The sequence below is a fragment of the Sinocyclocheilus rhinocerous genome, unplaced genomic scaffold, assembly GCF_001515625.1.
Source record: "Sinocyclocheilus rhinocerous isolate Xijiao unplaced genomic scaffold, SAMN03320098_v1.1 scaffold79, whole genome shotgun sequence".
NCBI lineage: Eukaryota > Metazoa > Chordata > Actinopteri > Cypriniformes > Cyprinidae > Sinocyclocheilus > Sinocyclocheilus rhinocerous.
The window spans coordinates 5,675-16,863 of NW_015638023.1; the positions used below are offsets into that span (position 1 = coordinate 5,675).

An 11,189-nucleotide genomic window follows, 5' to 3' on the forward strand; every position below is an offset into this window, starting at 1 on the left:
GCGATGCAATGTTATTAGTCCTATAACCCACAGTGTCATTGGCGTTCGGCGTGTTGCTGTCCTGTGTGCTGCGTTGGATGAACCCACACGCGGTGGTTTTACTACCGGCGTGGACCGGCATCGTAGACAATACACCTCGTATCCAGAGGTGATTTAAGATGCATCCAGTCAATTACACACGAAGAAAGCAATCATTTGTAGAATAAAGAGCAAGTCGGTAGCACGAGTTCAACCAAATGGTTTCCCTCTACTTACTCTATGGTGATCGAGCTTATATGTCCGGTTACCTCCAGGCAATAGCGCCCTCAAGCTGCTCCTAGTGGTACTACAAGTGACCCAAATACATCAGACTATGAAATCAACAAGAATAGTGGAGCTAAACTACAATAATAAAACCAAGTAACGTTTTGTCCGTTACAACCCGTTCACAATCACCAGATTACTAATTACAAACACCTGATGTAATTAGTGCAGCACTATATCTGTTTACTCACCTCAGTATCTCATTGACTGGTCTCAAGGTTGCATACCTTACCTCATGCCTCTCCATATTCGCTCTGGATCTCCGTGGCTCTGTGTCTCCTGACGTCTTGCTGGATCTTCCTAAAGAGGTTTGAGATAAGGACTGTTACACTTCAGTTTCAAGAGCTAAAGTTATGTTTCAGTATTAAAACTTACCGTTTGAAGCTCTCCTTCAGTTTGTGTAAATAAAGAAGCTCTGAATCGTTCTTCCTGTGTATTCCTCTCTATCCAGCCGCTCTACTTACTCTATGGTGATCGAGCTTATATGTCCGGTTACCTCCAGGCAATAGCGCCCTCAAGCTGCTCCTAGTGGTACTACAAGTGACCCAAATACATCAGACTATGAAATCAACAAGAATAGTGGAGCTAAACTACAATAATAAAACCAAGTAACGTTTTGTCCGTTACAACCCGTTCACAATCACCAGATTACTAATTACAAACACCTGATGTAATTAGTGCAGCACTATATCTGTTTACTCACCTCAGTATCTCATTGACTGGTCTCAAGGTTGCATACCTTACCTCATGCCTCTCCATATTCGCTCTGGATCTCCGTGGCTCTGTGTCTCCTGACGTCTTGCTGGATCTTCCTAAAGAGGTTTGAGATAAGGACTGTTACACTTCAGTTTCAAGAGCTAAAGTTATGTTTCAGTATTAAAACTTACCGTTTGAAGCTCTCCTTCAGTTTGTGTAAATAAAGAAGCTCTGAATCGTTCTTCCTGTGTATTCCTCTCTATCCAGCCGTGACACAATCAGCTGGTTTTGAATTCTTCTGTTTTTTTTTGTTTTTTTTGACGAAAAATTTTGATGATGTTGTGTTGCTTGAGTGCTTGCTAGAACTTTTTAACTGAACAATGTATTTGTATTCAAAAGTTTGAAGAAATTTTTAATGCATGTTCAACTTGTGTAATTTAATCAGGATTATAATCATTAATCACGACTATTTTAACTGTGATCATTATTTACTTTAAATTCCAAAAACATATTGCCACCCACATGACATTGGATCATCTCAGGATTATCTCACTTTCTTTCATATTTTTGTAATGAAATGCAACGGTTTAAAGGAGGATGTGAGTGCATTTTTCTTGCTGATCTTTCCACAGTCTAACCCTTTCTTAATGTGAAATAAAGACACAAGGGTTTAACAGGACTACCTTAAAATGCCACAAGAAAGTCAAGAACCTACGAAAGAATATATTAAAATTTCATACAATATTCTTAATTTCAATATGACATCATTATTTTAAAGATGCTCTTAGAGTGAAAACTTTGTAATTACTTGTAGAATTTGAATGCACAAGTTTGTTTCCGTAGACTCTGAGCGATTACAGGAAAGAGCAGTCCAGCGTTCCATGTAAGGCCGATGTCGCAGCAGGAACGAGCTGGAATGCACTGCACAATGACAGCAATACACAGAACACAGCGTGTCTCTCTCTCTCTCTCTCTCTCCATCCACAGCAGAGCTGCAGCCAAAACACATCCTCCTCACATCCATCCAGAGCTGTCTACTGTGGCCTGGCCTGTTTCTCCTCAAACCAAGATTTGTTTTCTCCTTTTGTCCACATGATCAAGGCAGCTTTTAAGTACTGATAATACAAATCATTGGGTTCCAAAAACAACAGTATGTCAGACATAATCACAACTAAAGTAAAACACTTGTAATTATTGTAATACTTAAAATTTTACTTGAGATATTTTAAAGGTGCACTCTGTAAGACTTTGCTTACATCTAGCTGGCTCTTATTCATCTCAATAGTGTCAGTGCTCTTGGACACCTGTTGGCATGGATGCGAGTTTGTCATGGAAGTGGTTCTGTACACCAGAGCTGCAGAACATTTTGGTTTGTTCCATACATTCTGTTTGTTATTATATTGTCTGGTTTGCTTGTTATTTGTAGATGTACTTTCATGTTCATGCCCTGTAAAGTTTCTTGAAAAAAAAAAAGGGTACTGTGTCCCATATGACGTACTATACACTATGCACTTATTCTATGCACTATGTACTCAACCATCTAGTGTACGAGGTTTGAAAGGTTAAAGTGTCCAACATTCCACACTTATTTTCTCGGTTAAAACAAGTGCCTTTGTACTTAGTATCTTTGTATTTAAAGTGCTATTTTACTTGTAATTTTCAATGTAACACCACTCACACTATTTATACTACAAAACATCACAGAATAGTGTATAAGTATATGAATAAGGACGCACCTAAATTGTTCATCACCAGTGGTGGACAGTAACAGAGTAGTTTTACTTCGTTACTGTACTTAAGTACATTTTTCAAGTATCTGTACTTTACTGGAGTAGTTTTATTTTGAGTAACTTTTACTTTTACTTCACTACATTCCAAAGCATAAGATCATACTTTTTACTTCACTACATTTCATAAAACATATCGTTACTCCTTATAATATATCACGTGCTCCGAATCATGTCTGATTCATGAACGAACGGCTTCTTTTCTTTTACTTTTACTGGAGTAATATTTTATTATACGTATCTGTACTTTTACTCAAGTACTTGATTTGTGTACTTTTAGTTACTTCGTCCACCACTGTTCATCACAACTGCATGACATTCCTAATCATGACTCATGACCCTGGGAATCCGTGACGTTACTGCCAGGGGTCCCTGAACAGATATACAAAGCACTTTTCTTAAAACAAAAAATGACCAGACAAGCTTGAAATGAGAAGCACTTTGAATAAATAGTCCAACTTGAAACTTCTGCTGAATTAGGGGGCTTGACTTGGGAAGGTTAAACAGACATCAAACAGCTCAAAGAAAACCTTGAAACGGCATGTTGATGAATTTTCTTGAGACCAAAATCAGTTTGAGGCGAAGATGATGTGAAGAACATCTATGCCAAGCAAGTGCGTCTCAATTAGTTTACAGGCCTATTAAATGCTTGCGTGATTTGAAAAAAAATCAAAATGGGAGGCCAATTACAAAACACTGAATATGAAATGTGATTGAGACAAGATTCAAGATTCAAGATTTTTATTTGTCACAAACATGGTTATATAGAGAATATATGACCAACAGTGAAATGTAAGTCAGGTCCGCTCCATGGACAGTGCAATTATTAAAGAATACAAACACAAGAAAATTATATATAAATATAGGTATGGAAAAAGTAAGATAAAAAAATAAGAATAAAAATAAAATGCACAGGACACTATACTGTAGACTTAATAATTATTTAAATGAGCAGGAATGTACAAGAGAAGAATGTGCAAACAGGTTGTACAGGGTTGCACAAACCTAATTAATGCCGGATTGAGGGCAAAAATGGACAATAAAGACAAAAGCAAAGTGTAAATATGAATTGTTGATTAATATTATGCTATAAAATTTCCATAGCAGAAATTGAATGCAAAAGTTTGTTTTCCCTAGACTCTACAGAGGGGGGAAAATACACACATCCAAATCCAATCTGCAGCAGGTGCGGGACCAAAACAGAAAACATGAAACTGCACAAGGAGAATCTGCACACTATCCAAGCAGGTCCCTTTATTTTTAAAATAAAACAACAACGTTTCAATTAAATATCTTCATACTGACGAAAAGTGGTTTTATTTTGGAAGAAAAGGGAATAGTCAAATATTGTGTGGATTCTCCTTGTTTATTTCCGTAGACTCTGAGCCATTACAGGAAAGAGCAGTCCAGCGTTCCATGTAAGGCCGATGTCGCAGCAGGAACGAGCTGGAATGCACTGCACAATGACAGCAATACACAGAACACAGAGCGTCTCTCTCTCTCTCTCTCCATCCACAGCAGAGCTGCAGCCAAAACACATCCTCCTCACATCCATCCAGAGCTGTCTACTGTGGCCTGGCCTGTTTCTCCTCAAACCAAGATTTGTTTTCTCCTTTTGTCCACATGATCAAGGCAGCTTTTAGGTGGCAACAATACAGATTACTTAATTTCAGGTTTAGCATTAAAAAAGTATGGAGTATGCCTCATCTGTCCCTTTGCCGCAACGTCTTGTGCGCCGTACACAAAACTTCATCATCAGCGGGGTCCGTGCAGACTGTGCGCATAAAGACATTTTCTAGCCTCTCGCACACGTATCATCTATATGCGTCATTTGGGTATACACCTGGAATTTACTGCATTAACTGGTCCAGCCCAATAATCAGTTGGGTTCTTGATTTTAAGAACTACTCTAGTGGAGTGTCACAAAGCAGTCTTACTTCGTAAGCGTCAAATGAACCCCTCGAATGTGGACCAAACTCATCTGAGAAGGTGCTTTGAGTGTGGTTTACATGTGAAAATATGTTTCAGGTTTTGACATTTGTGTAACTGCATTTTTTTTTGGCAGTTACTGGTAACTACACAAAACTAAATGTAACACAACAAGAAATAAACAGGCGTTCTCCAGATTTGAAATGAGAATCATATTTACTCACAGAAAATTGAAGGTCATTCTTCAGTTTTCTGCAAAAACGAAGGCTTGAGGGTTAAACCAAACAGCATTACAATGCTGCCTGAAAGGAAAAAAAAGATGCAAAATGACTGAGATAATACTAAAACATTTAATAACAACAATAATAATAAAGTATATTTGTAATAGCTACCACTTTCACCTCCTGTTGTCAGAAACAATGCAACGAAACAACCTTAGTGGTATTGTGATATAACGTGATACTTTAGCCTAACCATAACCCTAACTAATACGCATGGTGTTAAGATGACAGCTCTGTAAAGTATGGTAAGATATTGTTCATTTTATTTTACATTACTTACCACAGGCAAAGAATCCATTCTTCTTTTGCACAAACTTGAATCAAAGTATTACCCTCCAAAAATGTTTCTTCCACAGTTTATCTTGCATTACTACACTGCTGTTTTTCATCACTGTCATACTAATGTAAATTTGTTATCTTTTGCTCAGACTTCTAAAATCTAACCAAACCATTCCTCGTCCTTTTGGACACAAAGGCCACAATACAAGGCCAAAGAATATTCTCTCTTGTAGCATACAAAAATACTTCCATATTTGACAGTGTGATCATATTCTGAAATTAGGAAGAATGTCAGGATGAGAGGAAGGTACTGTATGTCTTCAGATTCTGTATAATAGACCACATCAGAGTGTGATATTATATCAGTATAATATATCTGAAAGAACTGGGAATAACAAAGATCCACTCATCTTTCTCAAGGGAGAATTATTGGACTGTAAATAAATTTATTCACAAAGTTGACTATACAAACAAATTGTTTCATGGCTGGTTTATGCTGCACTTCTGGTTTAATGTGCATTTATTTACAATGCTCCTGAAAACAGGTTTTAAAATGGACAAGTCAGATGTAAAACTGATGGCAGATATAAGCATAAAGATCTATTTTGAACTGAAAAATATACAGTACTTCAGTATTTCTATACCCCTTTTTCACATTTCCTATTTGTTACACAAAATACATTCAACATACAGTATTTATTCAAAACAAAAAATGTAATTTAGGAGAACCACAACAAGAGTTCATGAAAAGATAATAGAAAAAACTAACCTCCAGTGAAGATCATTGTTGCCTCAAGACCACCTTAAACTACCTTGTTCCAAAGCTGGAAAAAATGGAACAATGATCTAGAATTGGATGGGACTGTTTTTTTTTTTTTTTGTAAAATAACATCAAAATCTAACAAACCAACACACACCAACATCGCTCTACAAAGCATCAAGGAGGCAGCTGCTCTGCTGCCTTAAACCAGAACAACTGGTAATTACAAAAGAACTAATGGATTTCATGTGGCATCAGGAAAATCTGCCATAGAATGTTAGGGCATCTGTCTATGACCAAAAATCTGTTCAGGGGCAAAATAACAAAAACAACAACAACAATGCCTAAACCAGAAATAAATACAGCTTTTATTCAAATGACCTCCTAACCACTGCAAAGATCGGATCAGCAGCTAAAGAGAGCTTTAGTAAAGCCGGTTAAAAATGATGACTCATTTTGGTTTGTTTTTTTAATGACTTGCTCCAAAAGATATGCTGACTTTGTTTTGTGTACTTTATGTCCAAACCATTTTATTTTATTTTACTAAATTCTAGAAATCTCCATCTTCAGATAGACTCAAATGGGTTTGTGTACATATAGTCTTCTTCTCTATAGTAGATAAGTGTCACAGCAGTTGCTTCACGAGGCTACACAAACACTCACTGAACAAAGATTATTTCAAGCTTTTCTTGACATTCAGTACATAATAAATCCAATCTAGCATCCTACAGACCATTTCACTGAAACCCAGCTCACAGGTTATCTTTAGCTGAATATTATAAATACAAACATTAATCAAAAAGTCAATCAGATCAACTGAATTGAAGGCTAGTGTCCATTTGCACACTTGTATTTCTGTAGCGGTGCCGCAGTTTGCGGAACAGTTTCTTGACCGGATCTGTGTACTCCCTGTTGGCGAGTCCCAAAAGCAGAGGCACGACAGCAATGCCCCCGATGCCAACACAGGACAGCACAATGTGGCCAGTGCGATTGCTCTTTCCTCCGCGTCGGAGCAAAAACTCCACGCCTACATGGGTGTAAACGATGTAGGGCACCCAGCAGGTCAGGAAGGCGAGGGAAACGGCTGCCACACAACAAGCGTAACGCATTTCCATTCTCCGTCTGCATTCCCTGTTTGCTACGGCTCGCTGCAGACGCTGGATGTCCCTCAGCTGTTCTCGTGTGATCCACAGCACCCGGCACGTCATGGCAGCGATGGAGAGGATGGCGGGTGCCAGTAGACCATATACTTCCAAATAGATGAAAGCGTTTGGAAAGACACTGCGGTATGTACAGCAACGCTCTCCAGACAGCGCTACACAGTTAGAATGCGCTGTGCTATTAGTTATTGGACAGCACTCATTCCGATCGTGAATAGCCTTGTTGTTCCAGCCAAAGGCAGGCAACAGTGCAAACAGCAGCGGCAGCATCCACACAGCCAGCAGCGGCAGAGCGAACCGCCGATGCAGCCAGAGCTGTCCGCGCTGAAGCGGACTCACGATGCTCCGGTAACGCTCGTAGTGCACCAGCACCAGGTTAAAGAGAAAGGCCAGGAACAGAAAGTTGGGAAAGATGTGCACCAGCAGGCAGGACGAGAAGCTGAGAGGGCGGTTTAGGCCCATCCAGGGGATGAAGGGAAGCGCCACGCCGGTGCACATGTCGGCCACCAGCAGGCTCAGGAAGAAGTAGTTCTGTGAGTTGTGAAGCTGCCGGTTGCAGGTGATGCACAAGATGATGAGCAGGTTGATCAGGATGATGGCACAGGAGACGGGCAGCGTGATGGCATAGATCAGCTGGGCCTCCACATTGCTCCCGGAGATGTTTCGCATCACCGCAGCCATTACTGCGACTTTCCACACCAAACATCCATTCTGAAATCCGTTAAACCTGCGTGAAGAAGAGAGCAATACATTGATTTAATATTAGCAAATCAACACACATCGTGGAACAATGACACAACAATCCATATTACTAGTTATATCGTGTCAACATTTAAAATCCATTTGGTTTTTTCCCTTCCCCGTAAAGGTTTTAGTGCTTATTTTACAAGTTTTCCCTCCCTAAGAAACTATATGACAGCTGTTGTTATTGCCATATTGACCCTCAAACACATTTCATAAACAACACTTCAATCATGTCACAGCACATTTACACAGCTTGTGGCAGCTGGGCCCTGTTCTTGATATGCTGCTTAATGAAAAAGATTAGTAGTACAGCAGATCTACTGATCATAATATTTCCTTTCTGGCTAATTTGGTTTTGTCGTATGTGCAGATTTGATTCATGCATCTGGATTTTGTTGCCAGACATAACTGTGCATTCCTGCATCTACTGGAAATGGCACATTTATTGATTCCCAAAAATATGATGATACCCTAATCATGCGATTGGATGGCAAGACAGAGCAATGTGATGACATCATAGAAATATTACTGCTTGGACGGTTTTATTAATTTCTTTATCATGTAGTCTCAATTAGATTTAATGAAGGACTCCAACCTGGGATAATTTCAGGAGGAAAATTAAGTCATTATTTTCTATTTTTAGGGTTACAGAAGGACAGATAAACTCTTTCTTGTGTTGCATATCAGTACTCACATTATTTCTTAAACCCTTCCAAATGGGGAGCATAACAATAATTGATATAAGTAAAAAGAGCCAACAATTGTCATGATATACAACGTCAGAAATCAGAACAGCTAGATAAGGAAACAAGCTAGAGCACAGAACACACACACACGAGCACTTTTGTGTTCAATGTGAAATAGGCCTAAAGTGTATTAAACCTGTATTAAGACAAAAGCTGCTAATACGAGAGGTTATAAGTTCAGTTCTAGGTACATGTGATCTACAAAGCTAATAGTTCTTCACTGATATTATGTTTATTCAGAGTTCCATTTAGAACGTCCTTTCAGCATCTTTGCATTAGATGCCAGACTATATTAGATTATTCAAATACAAGTAAAAAATACACATTCAGCTATGTAACAAAACTTTTAGTCTATAAAATGTCCATTACAAATGTTTTAATGCCAACATATACATACAGCAAATAAAAGCAGATGCAAAAAGACCTCGATCGTAGGTCATAAATGGTCCATTTGCAGGTTTATAACAGTCATGAACGAGGAACTCCTGACCATAAATTCAACACTTTCTTTTGGTTTCCTAAATACTTATTCATAGAGCAAATGAAAAGTGAGAAAGAAAACGTACCTTTTGTCAGCTTGGCTTGAAGTGACGATTAAACTTAGACTCAGGTCTTCATCACTATAGGGTCTTGTCAGGTAGTTTAGCACAACATAAGAAAAGTTTGCAGGTTAACAAACTGCAAAAGGCAATAGCACAGTCCATTTTTAAGTCTGATTTTACACCAGAGCTCTACAAAGTAAGATCCACAACAGCTGGAAAGAAACAAAGTCGCTTGTCAAGCAGAGAAAGTGAACAGGGGCGAGTCCGGGGGGAACGTCGCTCGTAAAACTCTGAGCAACACCCGAGCAAACCTACAAACCTGTGACATGCACAGCTAATGCATGTACGCATGACAGATAAAGAGGGAGGACAATATACACAATTTGAGACCTTTGACCGAGTCAGGAGGGATGTCAGAGATGTGCGTAACTACTAACAGATAAAGTGTACAGAAAGACACAACTACATAAATGCCTGAAATGGAGACATTACTGCCTTCTTAAAATTGAGATAAAGCACATTAGGGACATTTATACTAAAATACAGAGATTCAGTAGTGTACATTGTGATACTTTTCTTTATCATTGAAACAAGTTAAACAGGTTAACCAAGCAAAACACACAATGAGTGCAATGAAGAGACAGACATTTCCCGTTTACAATCACTCCTGCTCCGCACTTACTAGTGGACATCACTGACATCAGTGGAAAAGACATAAGATGGGGTCATCAGTGAGGTCAGGCTAGGGTTTAGTAAGCTGTGCGGCTATGGAGTCGTGTGCGTCACAATAATAATTATAATATTATCATTTTTATTATTCTGTTGCTGAAGTATTTCCTGGAGTTCAACAGTCCTGGCTGCTGTAACTGAATGAATACAGTGGAGTGTCTAACATATATTGACTGATTAGTACTCATTCTCACACAGAGCATGTCGTATCAGAAGAGAGTGCATCCCTTCATTCATCATGTTCAGGAAGTTAGGTGCCCCAAAATCGTGCAATGTCAAGAAAAACTTTCCAAAGTAAGTTTAGATATTTAGATATAATATAATTTGGTTGTAAAACACAGTGTTGCACATTTTATTGGTGCAGAGAAACGTCCATCTTGTAAAATGTTTGCAACTGCTTTTTGTCAATTAGAACCACAACTGAATCGTGTCGTCTGTTACAGACATTTAGTTTATATGAACTGAAAATCAAACCTTGTAAACAAAGCTGTGTTCAAACTTTACTTGCATTTTTACCTCACTATATTTGTGTCCCATCAGGTAATCAAAAGTTCTACATACACTTTCACGCCACTTTAACCAGGGTCAGAGTCAGTGATGAGACTGAAGTAAGCACTCTTAAAGGTACCATATTGTACACCTTTCTGGAGTTTTATTTTAGGTTTTGATGTCCTTAAGAATATATATTTGCGGTATAAGTACCAAAAACCATCTCAATATATTTTTACAGCTCCTCTCTCAGGAGCTCTGCTGAGAACAGGTCGATTTTGGCCTGTCTAATTAATATTCATGAGCCTCTCTTCTGATTGGCCTGTTGTGTTCTGAGTGACGCACGGCCAGGCCAACCACAGGTAACTAGGGTGAGCGACGTCACAGCGCTAGCTGGAGGCAGCAAAACAAAGGGGAAACTGGAGGCGGCCCATTCAAACCAGCGCAGATTCGGCTACACAAGGAGCTTAAAATATCATCTTGTGATGTTGGGTGCCAGAATCCACGTAATCGACGTTCACATTTCACTTTAATCACGACAGCCGTTACAGATTTAGTTTATTTGTGCAGGGGCATTTTTTGCCCCTTTGTCTTAAATGTGTTATTTTGGTGGCATTTTTGTCCCAAAGCCCCCGCTAATTTCCGACCCTGACTTCAACGGAAATACATCTTGTTAGCAGACAGGTGCAAAGTATTGGTACGAGCCCCTGGAGCGGATTCAGTGGCAAATACTCAACCTCTCAG

At 39.0% G+C, this 11,189-nt stretch overlaps 1 protein-coding gene across 1 annotated transcript; it reads right to left on the minus strand.

The window, feature by feature from the left end:
- Nucleotides 1–6,847: 6,847 nt before the first annotated feature.
- LOC107749405 (G-protein coupled bile acid receptor 1-like) lies at nt 6,848–9,315 on the minus strand. The gene is made up of 2 exons (XM_016564550.1): nt 9,252–9,315; nt 6,848–7,922 (listed from the first exon to the last, which is right to left on the minus strand). Exon 2 carries the CDS (start codon nt 7,874–7,876, stop codon nt 6,848–6,850), a length of 1,029 nt encoding a protein of 342 aa, XP_016420036.1. The 5' UTR covers nt 7,877–7,922; nt 9,252–9,315.
- Nucleotides 9,316–11,189: the final 1,874 nt, after the last annotated feature.